This window comes from Rousettus aegyptiacus, unplaced genomic scaffold (assembly GCF_014176215.1).
Source record: "Rousettus aegyptiacus isolate mRouAeg1 unplaced genomic scaffold, mRouAeg1.p scaffold_m13_p_5, whole genome shotgun sequence".
NCBI lineage: Eukaryota > Metazoa > Chordata > Mammalia > Chiroptera > Pteropodidae > Rousettus > Rousettus aegyptiacus.
The window spans coordinates 56,087,465-56,105,428 of NW_023416308.1; the positions used below are offsets into that span (position 1 = coordinate 56,087,465).

The 17,964-nt window shown below is 35.2% G+C and overlaps 1 protein-coding gene and 1 pseudogene across 1 annotated transcript in view; one reads left to right on the plus strand and one right to left on the minus strand.

Annotated features, from left to right (window-relative positions):
* Nucleotides 1–17,964, minus strand: part of ARHGAP42 (Rho GTPase activating protein 42) — a 223,325-nt gene that overhangs the window by 48,831 nt on the left and 156,530 nt on the right. The window contains exons 5-6 of the mRNA XM_016134018.2: nucleotides 12,280–12,381; nucleotides 6,675–6,785 (exon numbers count right to left, since the gene is read on the minus strand). Coding sequence (XP_015989504.1) covers nucleotides 6,675–6,785; nucleotides 12,280–12,381 — 213 coding nt within the window. The remainder of the gene's footprint in view (nucleotides 1–6,674; nucleotides 6,786–12,279; nucleotides 12,382–17,964) is intronic.
* On the plus strand, nucleotides 8,041–8,158 carry LOC118603490 (annotated as a pseudogene).

Below are 17,964 nucleotides of genomic sequence, written 5' to 3' on the forward strand. Positions count from 1 at the left end.
TGTTGCCTAAACTAAGCAGAACAACTGGAATGAAAAGGCTCTTAAGAAAATCCTAAGGAATCTGCTAAAAGAAACTACTAAGACTAATAAACGAGTTCAGCAATAGTGCAGGACACAAAATCAATATACAAAAATCAATTATATTTCTATACCTTGCAATGAACAATTTGAAAATGAAATTGAAAAACTATTCAATTTACAATTTCAAGAAAATAAAATACTTGGAATACATTCTTTAAAAAGGAGTACAAAATTTATAGTTTGAAAAGTACAAAACATTGTCGAAAGAAATTAAAGAAGCTCAAAATAAAAGAAAAATATTTCACATTCATGGATTGGAAACAATATTGTTAAGACAGCAATCCTCCCCAAGCTGATGTGCACACCAGAAGCCCAGCTGACTTCTTTGTAATAACCAACATGCCAATTCTAACAGTCATATGGAATGGAATTCTGAAACAAACATAAACCAGTAAAAACAAGCTCAAAAAAGAACAAGGCAGCTTGTTCACATGCCTCAATTTCTAAACTTAACACCAAGCAATGGTAATCGACACAGTGTGATACTAGCACAATGACAGTTCTATAAATCAGTGAAAGATAATTGAGAGTCTAGAAATAAACTCACACACTTATGGTCAACTTATTTTCAACAAAGGTACCAAGACCGTACAATGAGAAAAGAGTAGTCTTTTCAACAAATGATTCTTTGAGCACTGGATAGCACATGCAAAAGAATAAAGTTGGATCCCCTACTTCACACCATAGGTAAAAATTAACTAAAAATGGGTGAATTGTCTGATATGTGAAATACATTCTAATAAGACTATTTTTAAATAAAATGAACAAACACATCCGATACACAGAGCACCATGATACACTAAAAGAAATCAAAAGCAAGGTGGGGATTTTCACACTGTACATATGTTGGGCCTGGGAGCTAAAACCTGTAATCTTTGCTATTCCTTACTTGGAGGAAACTTAGTGAGATAAAGATCTTAGAGAACAGCCTTAAAATGACTATGAAATGCTTTAAGTCTAATGCATAAGTGCTCAAAGGCGTTTACTGAGTAGAAATGAGTAGGTATCAAAATCTAACCAAATAAGTGAGAAAACTGAAGAGAAAGGAGAGCCAAGGATAGAAAGAGGTTGATCAACTCTAGCCTGGGCACATGTTTAAAATAAGATGACAAAAAAAAGGATGGAAGAACAAATGAATTAATAGATTTGATTAATTTTTAAAAAGCCAAAACTTTTTGAAAGTCATGTCTGTATAACATTGCCTCAGCAGTGAAGAATCCCTGGAGTTCCTGAAGGAGTTATTTCTAAGCATTCAAAAGGATGGAATTTCAGATAAATTCCAGGAAGTAAACTCTAGTGGCAAAAGAAGACAGCAATTAAGAATAGAGGTCAGCTTATCTTTTCAGCTAGACAGGAATGAGGATGAGAGTGTCGCCAGCAAGGTGATTAAAGTCCAGCAGAAGCCACCTTGAGACCAGGCCATTCCAAGACTGATTTCTAAGATGAAGTTCAAGATGAATCAGCAGAACAAACAAAATGTATTTTTTCTTACTTTTTCAAATTTTTTTCACTATTTAACTACTATTACAAATTTCAGATTTTTTAATAAAAGAACCTAGAACTGAATAAAAGGGTTGATATGGATTTTAAGGCCTATGACCTAAAGAGAGCTTTATTATTTAATTTTAAAAGAATGATTGCACTTAGGTTTTCAGCAGGATAGAAATTTAACCTTTAGTCCTACAGTTTTTTTAAAAACTGATACTGTCTTATCTGCTTACTTTGATTTACCCTAACTTAAATTTTCTGTATTAAAGCTAACCAATCATGTTGAAAAAGAATACAAAAAGGTTTAGCTTTCAAGACCTCTAGGTCTCTATATACTATCCAAGATATATTTAATTATTATATTAACAAGTTTTAATTAGCAAGTAGCTGTGAAAATTAGCCAACCTTTCTTAGAGAACCCGAAAAGTATTTTATAGTATACTTCATAATATAATAAGCTAGAGCTAAAGCATACTAAGCAAATTGAGTCAAATTTTCTTCAGCAAATGATTTAAAATTAAATTTAGCAGACTAAGGGAAGAGTATGAAAAGTAGTATGTTTCAGTTTTTATATAATGGTTTATTTTCATTTCTATATTATTTTTAAATGTAATACAAAAAGACTAAAGTGAAGTCTAAAAAGAACACTCTAATATGAAAATGCTCTTACAGAATTTAGATGTATATTTCGAAATGTTAAAAATTTTAAATATGTTTTTGAAAAGTTACTCTGGCTTTGAAGCCACACTCATAAATGGATTCATCATTTCTAGTGGTGGTCATGGTCCATGAGGGAGATCACACAGCTGATACCTTACTGATGCCAATCATGCACCAGGCACTTGCTCTACACGTTACTCGCACTACTTGAGCCTCGCCATAATCCTGGGAACTACGTATAAATTTTATCCCTAATTTACAAATAAAAACCTAAGGCACAGAGTTTGAAAATGCACTAAGATTGCACAGCTATGAGGTTGGAGCCAAATTCTATCTTATTTCCACTCAGCCATTATACCTATCTACATGAAAAGTGGTTGGTCGACAGCGGACTGGGGAGACAACTTGCAAAACAAAATGATGAAAGAAGAAGGGAAGAACAAATGAATGAATGGGCAGGTAATGTGGCACTGATTCAATTACTTTCACCAAAGTAAAGGTCAACCTCTAATTTTCTCCTAAGAAATTAAAATAGCTTTACAGTTTTATGGGTCATCCATTTGTTTGGTCAGAGCAAGTATTATGAGGGTATAATTTTTGTAATCAAGCAGCCAACAAGGTAGTAAATAGTACTATACAGTGACTTCAGATTTATGTTCCAAATTTCTGGCTTTCCCCCTATTTAGGTTTGTGACCTCAGACAACTATCTATCTTTCTGTGACTTAACTTCCTCATCTGGAAGGATAACTACGTAATAATAAAATGTTTTGGGGTTTATGTGAGATAACATGAAGAAAACAGATAGCTCACAGTAGCTGCTCACAAAACATCAGTCCCAACTAAGGATGGAATAAAAACATACACAAACTATAGCTGAATGAGCCATAAGGGAATTATAAGATTCTTTGTTTTCTGAGCCGCAAACTTGGATGCACCATAATATACTTGTGATACACTAGGGCTCAAACTGTCTTATGTAAGCTGCTCATGTTCAGTTAACTTCTCAATCTTTTTCTCCTAATCTCTCAATATTCTCATAAACTTCAGACAACTCTGAGAAGCAGCAGGATTATACAATCAGGAAGTCAGGAGATGATGTTTCTCCCTCTCTTATCTCTTTTCCCCCAAATACAGACCTGAATTGTTAATCTTGTTGGCAAATTTGAGAGGATGAGGTCTAGCACCGTTCAACAGTAACATAATGTGAACCACAAATGCAAACCAACGTGAAACCTTAAATTTTCCAGCAGCCACATTTAAAAAATAATTTTTAAGGCAAGTGAAATTAATTTTAGTATTTTATTTAATATATCAAAAATACTATTATTTCAACGTGTAACCAATATAAAAGAGGTATTAATAAGACAACTTTTTTTGCACTAAACCTTTACAATCTAGTAGTGATTTCACACTCACGGTACACCTTAGTCTAGACTAGCCTAATCTCAAATGCTCTATAACCACACATGAGCACTATCCATACAGGATAGTGCAGGTCTAGAGATCACCAGACAGCTACAATAACTTTCTCTGTAAAATGTGATAAACTGCAAACAAACAAACAGAAGATGGCTATTAAAATTATACGGCTAATAAAAAATTGAGTTTAAAAAGCTGACTTACAATATACTTTTAAAATAACAGTTTATTATTTAAAATATGGAAATGAGTCTTTTTTTCCTATGTTTTAGACACTGTAGGAATATTTATTTCTAATATTACCTGAATATTCTGCAGAAGTTCTATCACAAGTACTAGGAGCTTGACATTAATTGAAACAATGTAAAATTTTCTCAAATGATCATCATAATGAATGTTACTTAATGCAAATCACCAGGACTATTTATATTACTTACTTAATATCTTGCATCTCAATGAGAAAAGTCACATCCCTAGAGGATTTTGCTTTACTCTAATGCTTGTTAAATAAATTGGGGCTAAACTAGAATAGATTGCTAGATTTCTGTAATATAAAACAGCAATGTAGCAGGAATTGGATTTCTGTAGAATAAAAATTGCAGATATTAAATTAAAGTATCCTCGTGTGTGTGTGTGTGTGTGTGTGTGTGTGTGTGTGTGTGTGTGTGTGTGTGTTTGGATCTATAGCTCCTGGGAGCTTTGTTTGTGAAATTTTAAAAACTTTTTTCTTTCAAATTAATTTGTAAATGCATACTCCAAAGAGCGACATGCCCATGTTTCATTGCTCCCATTTCTATTCTCCTCATTATTGAAATGGAAATTAAGTAAAACCCCATGGAAGAGACTTTGCAGCTAGAAATGAGAACGAGACTAAACTGACAGTACTATTTGGTTTGGCCAGACATTCTAATAGGAAAAATACAGCAGCCGAAAAAATATTTTGGAAGGAGGACAAATTTGACATTAATTTTGACTGTGGTGTCACGCGAAAGGTATGCGTTACAGAAGACTTGTCAGACCATCCTGCTTTGGGATACAGTAGACAGAAGGAAGAAAACTCCTTCAATTAAAGGGGTTTCCACTTCCCTACATGTATTATCACAGGAATTAAAAAATTCTTATCACTCATTTCTGTCACCTGTGAGCAAACGATTTTACAGTCTTCTCCCTGTATACCTGTTGTCATCTGACAGAATAGTCTAGTTCACTGTTTGCAGACGGGATGGGCCATAAAAGAGGCTTAGACAGGGAAACAGGTCACCTGCATGCCCCTCCAGAAGCAAGACAGGTATTACAGATGTGAAAGGATTATTCCAGATGTGAAAAGATCATTCCAAGTGTGCAAAAGAACAGTGCAGCAAATGAGCATAGTATCTGAGGGGAAGGGGGACAGGTAAGGAAGTAGTATGAAGGAAGACTATCAGAATTATCAGGGGTACACTACAGTTTAGTGTCAAGAAGAAGTAAAATTGAGAAATCCCAAGAAGCAGCCCCTTAGAAGGAAGTTTGCCAGGAAGTAGAAAGGCTTCAAAAACCATGGTAGGAGATCACCAGACAGCTACAATCACTTTCTATGTAAAATGTGATAAACTGCAAAGAGGCAGGAATTAGTCCATGAGAAGGGGAGTAGAAATTCTAAGTATTGGCCATCTTCCTAGACTAGGGGTTGTTAGGCTGATCCAGTTGCCCATGAAGCCCCGATGAGTTTCAGAAGACCCCCTAAAAAATGTTTAATTAGATCCTCAAAGTGTCTACTAAATAGAGATTACCAATTTATTCTAAGGGTTTAAGGGCTTAGCTGTTTGGCAAAGAGAACTTGAAGTTAGTTAAGACTGTCATCCCAAACAAAAGGTCAAAGTTAAATCCCCAAGCCTGCGTGTAGCTTCCAGTTCCTTAAGGCCCCTCTGGCTGACGGGTTGGTCTTATAAACCTGTGGAGTAGCCAGTTTACAGGAGAAAGTCATGTGGCTCCAGCAGAAGAAAGAGGAGTGACACAGAGGTACTGAGAGTGATAACTCTTTCCGGCTTCTGCTCTGTCTCTGCTTCCTATCATTTTTAGGGAATCACTGGCAGGTTCCATCAGGAAGTAAGTTTTGTCGAATATGTTTTTACAACGTGTCTTTCCTTCCCTTTTCTCCATCACTTCACTAAGATAGGAACACGGTATTTTCTTATGATAAAAAGATTTTTTTTACAAACTGACAGGAAGAACACTACGGCTTAAATTGTATTTGATTACTTACATATTTTACTATTGCTGCCTTCTCATCTCATGGGAATTGAGCATTATATATTAACAAAAGATTATCTCGACTATAGAACTTTTAGTCATTATAGATGATGCCTCATAAAGGTGCCTACTTAGCCAATATTGTGACATTAGGGTATTACTTGGGGAAAAATGCTAAGAAAATGAAGTAAGCTTATAAAGACCAGCCACCTGTTCCTTTCTGTAATGCGGTTTACATTAGGGAATCCATTACTTTTTACACTGACTTAGGAAAATAAATGACTTCATTGGAAAGTCAGGCAGATCCTAGCCTTGCAAGGAAGTGGGGCGGAACAAAGGGAGAAATACAGCCTCATGTCTCCCTTTACCTGAAGATTTGGTAAATGGGTCACTTTAGTGGTGAGGTGTATCTTCCTGGGTATAAGCAATGTACATGCTTTTATTTTTAATTTTAACTTTTTTGAAATTAATAGACCTTTTTAGAGCAAAAATTACAATGTTCCCATATATCTCCTTAGTTCATGTACACACTGTTTCCTGTTATTAACATCTCGTATCAGCACGGTGCCTTTGTTACAGGTGCTGATCCAATATTAATACATCATTATTTAAAGTCCACATTTTACATCGGGATTCACTTTGTGCTATGAACCCTAATAATGTAAACTATTCACCCTTCCCCCATTATCTCTTCTTCTTTTTACTTTAAAAAATCATAATTTTTAACAGGAAAACACTGCAATTTTTTCCATAGGACATACTAGACTTAGTTTTTTACAAAAAAACTAACACTTACCGGTTCAACAAATTCAAACTTCTTTCTTTCTTGAACTTCTTGTATTTTAAAGACATATTCTAGTGATGCTTCATAGAAGTTTTGATGCTCTCGGTCAATTTGTGTATCTGCCTAAAAGGCACAAAGGCAAGTCATGACACACGGAGTGATTACTGATGGTTCTATGTTGGACAAGGACTCAAATGCTGTTCTATTCTGAAAACTTTATTAAAAATTAAGTCCTGTTGGAAGTTTTTATATAGCAGTTATTATGTCCTCGGAATAAAGAGACTAAGAAAACACGGTCCTTGCCCATAAGAGCTCATAGTGTATGGGGTGGGAAGGGGGAAAAAATCGAACAAGCATACAACATTTATTACATTTTTAAAAATATTATAGAAGAGGTATATAAATATATTTGAAAATCTTTGGGATCATAGAAAATGAGTCTTAAGTCCTGGGAGAAAATGGTGGTGGTTTGAGTTGAATTCTAAGATGAATAACTGGTAGTAAGTAGTCAAAAATTTTAAAAAGGGTTATTCCTGTGAAAAAGTAAAAAGACATGACAGTTTGACAGAGTTTGTTGACAGAGAAAGCGGAAGGAAGTAGGAAAAAGTAAAGCTGGCAGCGCACCATAAAAGTTCTTAAACACTGCATAACAAATCTGCATTTTAATTGAGAAAGAGTCATCTGAGAATTTTGAGCCACATCATTAGGTAATGTCTTAGCTTGAAGATAATACTGATAGCAGAGCCAAAAAAATTCTATGGTTTTAATCTAATGATTCATGCTCCATCAATGTCATGCACATTTGTGAAAGATTCTACTGATAAAGTGTGGGAAAAGTATTGAGATAATTTCATTTCTTTTTAACATTGCCTCTTCTCCCCTCTTCTATACCCACTATATCCTCGGATGCCCTCTTTTAAACTGACTTTGGTTTAATGGAGAGGTGTGATTTCACTTTTTTTGCCCAATTGCACACTCCTTACTGCCAGCTGAGATTACTAAAAGCAGATGAAAAAGAACGGACTCTCGGTAATGGTAAGAATCCTCCCCCAACAGTTTAGGAATACAATATTACTTTGGAGCCATTTTACAATGATAATTTCACAAACGAACACTTAAAAAAAATTAAATTAAATTTGCTGGCTTGGACATCAAAGTATCTTAAAACTTCATTTGAAATACCTTTAAAAATAATTATACTTACTATGCATTTATTCATATAATTAAAAATAGGCCAATATTATTAGCAACTCAATAGGGATTTTCAAAGTTGAGAATTTTAAGTTTCTAAACTAATATACGAAAGAACATATAAGTCAGGTAGAAAATCTGAACCAGAAGCTTTTCAGCTTCCAAAGATTGTTTAAGAACGATACAAGTCTATGGCCATGCTATCCTGAAAACGCCTGATCCTGTCTAATCTTGGAAGTAAGCAGGGTCAGGCCTGGTTAGTACTTGGATGGGAGACCACCTGGGAAGACCAGGTGCTGCAGACATTGAAAAAAAAAAAAAGATGCACATATTGACAAAAATACAATTAGCATTCCATACAAATCATACATATTTTCTTCTTACCACTGCTTAGAGGAGCATACTATTTATAGAAAGAATGATAAGGAGGTATAGTTAGTGGTATGCTAATAAATCTTTAACAACTGGCTTTCTTGGGGATAGCCTGATTTGAAGAATCTGTTGGTTTCGGTGGTGTAAATATTTCCAAAACAGCCAATTCCAAACCACAAACCCAACATCCCTGGATGAGGGAGGTAGATGAGAAAATCGGCTCTCCAAGAGAAAGCTTCAGTACACAACTGGGTGTAAAAGATACAAGAATATTCTTAATCTCAGAGATAACATTCCATTTTTGAAGGTTATTTTTGAAGGTTTTATTTACTTTAAAAGATAACATCATTGTGTAGACTAGCACATGGGAACAATCAAGAATGTTGAGACACTTTTAGAGCATAAATGATTATTTTCAGTCAACAAAGCTGTGCGGAAAGAGCACAGCCGGCATGGACGCTATCCGCTGAAAGGCCTGCTTATGGGGCTGGCCTTTGGCTGGCATCTGGGAATGTTAATTTTGAGAGCATTCCCAGCACCCTAACTGATAAAAGTAGCACACTATGCCAAAACTGTTTGGGCAAACAATATGGTTTACTTCAAACACCTGCTTTCCTTCTGGAATCTGGAATTTGGGTACAAGCAGAAGGTGCCTATGTGACCAACTCCCAATAAAAAAAATGGGCGCTCAGTTTATCATGAGTTTCTAATAGACAACATTTCACAGATGTTTTAATGACTCATTGCTGCAGGAATTACATGCATCCTGTGTGTCCCCACTGGGAAATGACTCTTGGAAACTTTTACCTGGTTTCCCCTAGTCTTCTGCCCTATGCATCCTTTGCAGATTTTTCTTTATAACGTTTCATTATAGCTATGAGTCCTCCTAGCAAATTACCAAATCTGGGGGTAGTTTGGGGGACTTCTAACACAAGAGAATTAAGTCATGTCCTCAGAAACTTATTTCCCATGCACAATCCCATCTAATCAGAGGTGGTGGAGTGGTGGGGGGCACAAAGAAGGATAAAAGAAAAATAATCACCCTTGTCATCATTTAGCAGTTACAGATATTTTCCATTGCCTCTAATCAAGATGAATTTGATATACCAAATCCGCTTTGAAAGGTCATCTAGAATGCACAGTGATTAAAGAACAACAGCTTAATTCCTTGTCAGTACAAGATTTAGGAAGACATTCTTTGACTTGAGATGAATCCCTTTAGTACCTGAGCTCATAGTGTGTGGTTTACCAGCAGACACTTGTTCATATACTCATTAGCAAGTGTTACTTTGTGTGTTCATTCAGTATATTGTCTTTTTATTTTGTCGATTATTTCCTTTGCTGTGCAGAAGCTTTTTGTTTTGATATAGTCTCATTTATTTTTGCTTTTGCTGCTTTTGCTTTTGGTGTCAGACTTTAAATAAATTACCACCAAGAGGAGCTTACTACCTAGGCATTTTATGGTTTTCAGGTCTTATATTAAAGTCTTTAATCTATTTTGCAAATCATTATCCATTAAGGGACTAATATCCAAAAATATATAAAGAACTGATATAACTCAACAGTAAAAAAGCAAATGGTCCTATTAAAAATGGACAAAAGATATGAATAGACATTTTTCCAAAGAAGACATACATATGGCCAACACCTGAAAAGATGCTCAGCATCACTTATCATCAGGGAAATGCAAATCAAAACCACAATGAGATATAACTTCACATCTGTTAGAATGACTATTACCAAAACGACAAGAGATAACGAGTGTTGGTGAAGATGTGGAGAAAAGAGAACCCTTTGCAATGTTGGTAAGAATGTAAATTGGTGCAGCCACTATAGAAAATATTATGGAGCTTCCTCAAAAAATTAAAGATAGAACTACCACATGATCTAATAATTCCACTTTCAGTTATTTATCTGAAGAAAATGAAAACACTGACTCAAAAAGATGTATGCACCTTCACATTCATTAGCATTATTTATAATAGCCCAAATATGGAAACCTAAATGTCTACATCCATCAATGGATGAATGGATAAATGGTGGTGGGGGTGTGTGTGTGTGTGTGGGTGTGCGTGTGTGTGGGTGTGCGTGTGCGTGTGTATGTGTGTGCAGGTATGCGTGTATAAAATAATGAAAGATTATTCAGCCACAAAAAAAAATAAATAAAATCTTGTCATCTGTGACAACATGGATGGACCTCGAGGGCATTATGCTAAATGAAAAGTCAGATGTAGAAAGACAAATACCATATGACCTCTCTTATATGTGGAACCTAAAAAATAAAAAAAAAATCTCACAGAGAATAGATCGGTGGTTATTAGAAGCAGAGGATGGTGAGGAGACAATTTTTTTTTTTTAAAGGAAACTGAGGAGGGAACAATGCAGACATAAGAGCTTTCCAGATAGAGCAAACAGTAAGTACAAAGGTCCTGTGTTATGCCCAGTCTTGGCTAATCTAGGCAAGACCAAAAGTTAATATAGCCAAAACATGGAGTAAAGAGAAGAGTCAGGCAAGGGGAAAAAATAGTAGTAGTTTGGGACATGTGAACATAATATTAAATTGCAACATACACTTAAGATTAAATACGTCTGTGAAAATTCATAAGGAATGCAGTTAGCATTAATATGTTGGCTAGGTGGAGGGCCAGAGGAGGTAGGGAGCAATTGGGGCATCATTTTATAAACTATATAGATGTCTAACCAATGCACTATATACTTGAAACTAATTAAATAAATTTAAAAAATAAAATAAAATAAAATAAAATAAAAATATGCCTATGAAAATGAAAACTATAATTTTCTTAAAGGCAGATTTTTCTCCATTTCACTTTGGCCATAAAACCTTGCCATAAGCATACAATTGTATATTAAATTACCCTGTTTTACTAGCAGGTGTTAATAACAAAGTATAAGTAATAAAGAATTCATGTTTAAATAACAAAACTTCCAAATATTAAACATATTTAAATGAAGACATTCGAGTCCCTTAATGAGAACACTAGAGTGTGGAAAAAAGGAATCAGAAGCAAAAAGTCACCTTCCCACAGCTTTCTGATGCAGTGGAACTCTGGTCATAGGCTAACTCATTAAGCATCCCTGTGGCTGAATGTGGAGGTAAGAGAAATAAGAAAATGAAGAGGGAGAGCAGAGGACCAGGCTGAATTTGAAAAGCAGCTCAGGAAGGATAGTGGCTTTGCTGGAAGGGTCACAATGATGTAAAAGAGGTTCTGGACTGTGAAACCTAGCAGTACCTAGAGAGAAGAGGGAAAAGAGACTAAAGGAGACTCAGCATGGTACAAGGCTCCCTGTGAGGATCTGGAGAGCAGCAGTGAGCCCAGCTACCTTAACTTCCCACTTGCAGTTCTGAGATACCCATTGTAGGCTGGTGGGGGGAGGGGAAGGTGTGTGAATGTCAAGCTTTGTGCTGCTAAAGTGGAAATGACAAGAGAGTCCGATTTTTTAAAAAAACATATCCCATCACTGGAACTAGAATTGCATTATTCCTTAAAGGACTACAAGATTTTACTAATTACAGTGAAAATACTACCAATGAAAAAGACAGATATTTGAAAAAAAGGGAAGAATTGGACTGGTGATATGAAAACATGTTAGTAAAATATTTCTATTGACTGTCCTTTAAGAAAATTGATGTAACACAACTGAGATTTTAAAATGTGTACCTGTACACCTTTCCCCTCCTAATACTGAGGCAGCGCCTTAGAAACAGATATTTTTAACTTAATATAAAAGCTATAATTCTGGTAGGTCCTCCCATTTAAAATATCTCCAACAAGAAAATGAAAGTCTTGTTTCATTCTTTCTAATTGTTGAAGGAAATACTAATCTTTTATTTGCAACTGTTAATATTAAATGTCTTAAGACATGCACCATACTCAGCACAGTGCCTGTCCATAGTAAATGCTCACTTAACTATTCTTATTACCATTATTTTATTAATGAGTAGCAGATTCTGAGTTACCTCTACCTTTGGACATTTGGACTTCACATGACTTAATGTTAATGCCCTTTCCACACTTCAATTGGAATAGCTTACCTCTTGCAAGTGTGACTCCTTTTTCTTTGCAGATAAATTTAAATGCTTATCAAGAATAGAATAGTATTTTTCACTCTCCTTGTCAAACTTCTTCTTTCCATCCTAGGGGATAACAAAAACAACAAAACATCCAAATCAGAGCCCTGAGAAAACCTTGATTTTCACCATTTCCATCAAATATCCAATACATTTAAGATTTAGTAAGCTCCAACTATCAGCAAAATCTGATGGAGTAAGAAGAAGGACCTGAAACAAAAGTCATTCAAATGTGTATTCTCTCACAGAAGCTCATGGAACTATCTTATGGAGGAGCTAGACTGGCTATGGTAGAATCCCACTGAGCACTTTGTAATTGATTCTAAATGACAGATTCTGATCTAGTAAATCTAGCCCAAGAGAAAATGATTCCTTTAAGCTTTCTGGTGATTCAGATGAGATAATATATAATCAGTTTAGAGGAACACTTGCACAGAGTCTTCTCGAGGAATCATATTATTTCTCAGCCACAAAAAGACACTAGATATTTCAAACAACTTGCTCCTGACAGGAAAGAAAACAGACTTTTAAGAGTGTGAAATCATTAAATAAGGCACTTCAAAGTCAAATTAAAAACAAAACAGCAATATCTGTATCATACACTCAACATAACTTATATCTGATCTTCGCTTATCCCTAAAAAATGTTTTGTTTTGTAGGGGTAGCTGTAACCAGGCCAGTCTTTTGTGGAGAAGGGATATAACCTTACCTTCCCTCCTATCGCATGCTTCTATAGAAATACAAATAGAATAAAACTCTAAAAGGAACAGGACATGCCTGGGCATGTAAGCTTCTCCAACTATAAATATGTATTTTTTTTCCATTTATGAATCCATATGAAATAAACACTAGGTAACCACACTCAAATTTCTTTGGCCAAAGTAGTTTTTTTTTTTTTTCCTTGCTTTTATTTCAGTGTTTCCGGAAGTACAATCTCTGGACTGCTTTAATCAGAGTCAAGTATTTTTAAGCCTATTCAAAATGCAGATTCCTATTTCTCCCATCCAGAGATTCATGCATTGTTATTTTTAACAAGTTCTGCACTGTTGTACACCTGAAATTAACATAATATTGGATGTCAGCTGTGTCGAAAAATAAATGAAAAAAACAAGCTCTATGATTATGCGTGTTTTACTTCATTATTTGCATAAATATTTGGAAGAGGTTAATTAAAAATAATGGATGGATGAATAGATGCGTGAGGATGGGAGTGGGGAAGGAGGGAATGAAGGAAAGAAGTGAGGAAAAGACAGCTCAGCCTCTGGCCTTATTTCTCACTATTCTGAGTTGTCAGATCCAGGTTAACATATCCAGGTAATTCTATTTTGATCCAATGACACTCTGAACGTTTGATATCCTCAATTATATTTTCAGGAATCCAGTACAATCTAGTTCCATATCAGAACCTTTACCAAGTTAATTGGTAAAGTTGTGTTCAATGGGAAGAGCAAGTAGGCTTCTGTAAAAGTTCAAATAACTTTTAGATCATTAACAAGTACTGATATGTTTGTACTACACAGTATATACCTGTAAATGAGGGGGGGGGGAGTCAAAATCCTCAAAGGATTAAGGAGAAAATGTGACCCTACTAGGAAAAACAAAATTGGAAAATAAATCCAAAAAAAGTCTGTAGAGAAACTTACATAACAAAACGCGTAGACTGAAAAGGAAGCAAGGAAGCCCAAAGTTCAGAAGTGGAAGAGCCTGTCCTCTCCACTGATGAAGCAGATATCTGAGTGGACATTTCATCTTTTGCTCAGTAGATGTTACTCTTAAAACTGGCGGCCCATGCTCACAACCCTCTTGCCCAATCTACCTTTCCAAAAGTCGCTCTCACTAGCCCCTCTGGAGCTCCTATTCTTTTCTTTTTTTCTCTCTGGGCCATCGCCCCTCTGTCATAAGTGCTTATTTCTTCCAATTTCCACATACTCGAGCTGTATCTATTTTAGCATTCAGCTCAAATATACCTCATTCATAAGACCCCTCCATCGATTCTCTCCATTCTGAATGCTTATATAGCTTTATATATGGGTTTATTATGGTGTTTGTGTTCTACATTGTAGCAGAAAAATTTACGTATACCCTATCCCTCTTAAAATTGAATATCTAAGAGAGTGCTCAGTAACTAATGAAAAAGTAGAATTCTTCCCCTTGTAACAATGGGCACCATAGTCCCTCACTGACATTCCATTTGTTTCAAACAACAACAACAACAACAACAACAAAACAATATCTATGTTACAAGAGAAAACTGGCCTTAACCTAAATCCAATGGTACATGAACATTAGTGGGTAAGCAGCTGCATTATAGTTTAGTACATAAAACAAATTCGCTTTCATTTTACAATGAGGGCTTAAAATTTTTCACTGTGCATAGAAGAAACTGGTTGAAAGAGAAGAGAACACAGCTGTGATGACTATACTTGCATCTTTGTTTTCAGTCAGTGCTTGATGGCATTTTTGGAAATGTTAATTCAGGGCCAACACATCAGCATTCCTGGCAAAAGAAAAATTATTCCCAGAAGCACTTCCTGCATTCATTCAAACCCAGGCCCCTCACACCATGAGGCCAGCAAAAAAAGATCTACTTAAAGGTTCCGATAATGTAGACAACAAAAACACATTCAATTCTAGCATAAAATTAAAGAGCTGAGTTTGAAGCATAGGCCATATGAAGGATAACTATAATCTAGGGACGCACGTTCTAAAAAAACAAAGTGCACTTTTTTTGCAACAGACAACTCCCCCAAAAGTCATGATTTACTGCTCACTTAAGCCGAGTCTACATGGACTTAGTAACTTAACACCATACAGCTACCTCTTGTCTCTGTGTTGCTTGTTGTGGATATCAAGCTAAGAATTTCCTCTGAAACCACTGCTGCAGAGGGGAGGGAAAGCTAACCCATGAATCTTTACCAAATGAAATGCTCTGCATGATCACTGTCTTCTTATTGTCATGGAATGACTCAAAAAAAAAAAAAAAAACCCAAACAAACATTTTCTGTAAATCTACTCTGAATGCATTTGAAATATGTAATCATTAAAAATGAAGCCATGTATATGTATGTGTGATATGTGTGTATATGATAACATATTTTAAAACAGATCATCAAAAATGGCAAACTAGTCCCCAAAACAAATTATAGGTCTGTGATAAATTTGTTTTCCAAACCACACTGCATTTATTCTGAGCACAGTGATCATATTGTCACTTAGCTTCTAAGATTAGCAAGTGTGGTCATACCATACCTTCACTTTACACATCGAAATGAGAAATGAAAGGAAATCATTATAGCATAAATTCCAAGGGTCAGTTTTCCTCTTAAAGTTATTGTATATAACAGCAAAACAATGTCAAATAATTATAAGTATAGGTATATTGTGCAGATAAAAAATATTAAATTAAACACAATTATTGAAAATAAGGCCAAAACAATGCCTTTCACTGACCACAAGAGGGTACCAAAGATAAAGAAAACACTCAACCACATCTAGAAAATCACAAATATAAATTCTTAAAGTGTTATCTAATTGCATTTTTTCTGTAAAAAACTACTGCAAGTTTTGTTTAAACAATTATCTCAGCAACTTTTATTTTAATGTTACTATGATGTAAATTATTTAAAATAAAAAAGTGAATACTTTCTGTATTTCTTTAAAAGAAATGAAGCACATATTTTAGGATTTATGCATCATATTTTGAAGACAATCCCACACAGGATACTGCAAAATTTCCCATGCAAATATTTATAGGTTAGTGTAACCATTAGTTAAACAAGCACTATGTGTATATTTTGAAAAATCCTTCAAGAGAATGTGTAGTAGAAAAAGTAATATGGAGTAATAACAGATACCAATAGCTAAATGTCTATTTCAAAAAATGTTCGGAATTCTTGTAAACTGGTACTGTGCTAGCACTGAGAGGATAAGCTATAACCCCGACTACACCAGTCCTGGCTAGACTTCTTCCTCTTCTGATGGTGGGATTTATGAGCTGCCTAGAATGGCGGCCGGGGTTACATCATTATCTGAGTCCCAGAAGGGCCAGATGCTGGGATATTCCAACCACACGCTGAGTAGGAGTTTCCTGAGGCCCAAGAGATTCCTGGTATCAAGAGAATCCCAAGTTGCTGAGAATCTTAATATAGCTTACAGAGAGCAATGTCTCTCCTGTGGGTGATTGCACCCAAACATTCAGTTTCCACAACCCATTCCCCACCAAGTCCCTCCTCCTCAATCTGCTGAAACAGATATTCCAAAAGAGTTTTTTTTTTTTCCAGGGTTAGTTGCACCAGCATCATTCACATCTCTCCCATTCACAATTACCTCACCAGCATCACCACCAGGAGATCAGGCTCCTAAAAACCAAAGGCTTCATGTTTGCCTTTAAAAGAACTCCTACAAACTGGTGAGACAGAAAAAAATAAATAGCAATGTGTGAAGGGTATGAAGGAATAATACACAGATGAGAAAAGCCAACAAGCATGTGAAAAGTTTTTCAAACTCATAAGTAATAAGAGAAAAGTAAATTAAAATATTAAGGTATCACATATCGTCAGATACTGGCAAGAGTTAAAGCTGAATAACACTGTATGTTAAGTGCAAGTGAAGATATAGGAACCTTTATATACTACTGGTGGGATTGCAGAGGGTTATAGCCTTTCTAAAGAGAAATGTTTCATTACTAAGTAGCGTATATGTGTGCCATAATAACCTGCTTATGTGTACATGCCAAAAAGATCCTTACAGAAAAGTCCATGAGAAAACAAGAAGGAAGATATGCATCTGTGGGACCAGGAAGATAGCCTGGTACGCATTAGTGGACATCAAATGAATTAGATGAATACTATGGAGTACTATACAGGAGTTAGAAGGAAATATTACAAGTGGAGGGATCTTAAAACATGATTCTGAGTGAAGAAAAAACACAAAACCATTCATGTAAATTAAAAAGCCATGCACAAAAAATGATACCAATTTTACAAGAACATAAAACAAAAATATACACATTAAACTCATAAGAACGGTTGCTATGTGAAGAGAAAAATGTGAATGAGGTATGAGTAGATGAATAAAACATGAGAGCACTATGAAATAAAAAATAAATAGATATAAAAAGATAATTAGGAGACTAATCAGGAAGCCCAACATCTGACTAACAGAATTACTGAAGGAGAAAATGTAGAAAGGAAATTACCTAAAAAATACTTGAGAATTTCCAGAACTGATTAAAAAAATGTTTCCAGATTAGAGTGACAAAATATGTACAAAGCACAATAAACAAGAAAATAACCTCGAGATAAATCATCAAAAAATATTACAAAACCACAGATAAAAATGAAAACCTAAAAACAGAGGTCAAATAAAAATCATCAGAAATCAGAATAATGAATTGACAACGGCACAGGAAGTTATAAAACAAAAGTGCAGTGCCTTCAATATTCTGAGGAATAACTAATTCTGACCTAGATTTCTACATCCGGTCAAACTTAATTTCAAATGAGTAAAATAAGAAGATTCATAATTATATAGAGTATCAAAAGTTTTGCCAGCTACATGTCATTTCTCAGGAAGATACTGAGGGATGTGTTCCACTAAAATAAAGGAAAAAACAAAACAAATGAGACATGGGGTCTACAAAAACATCAG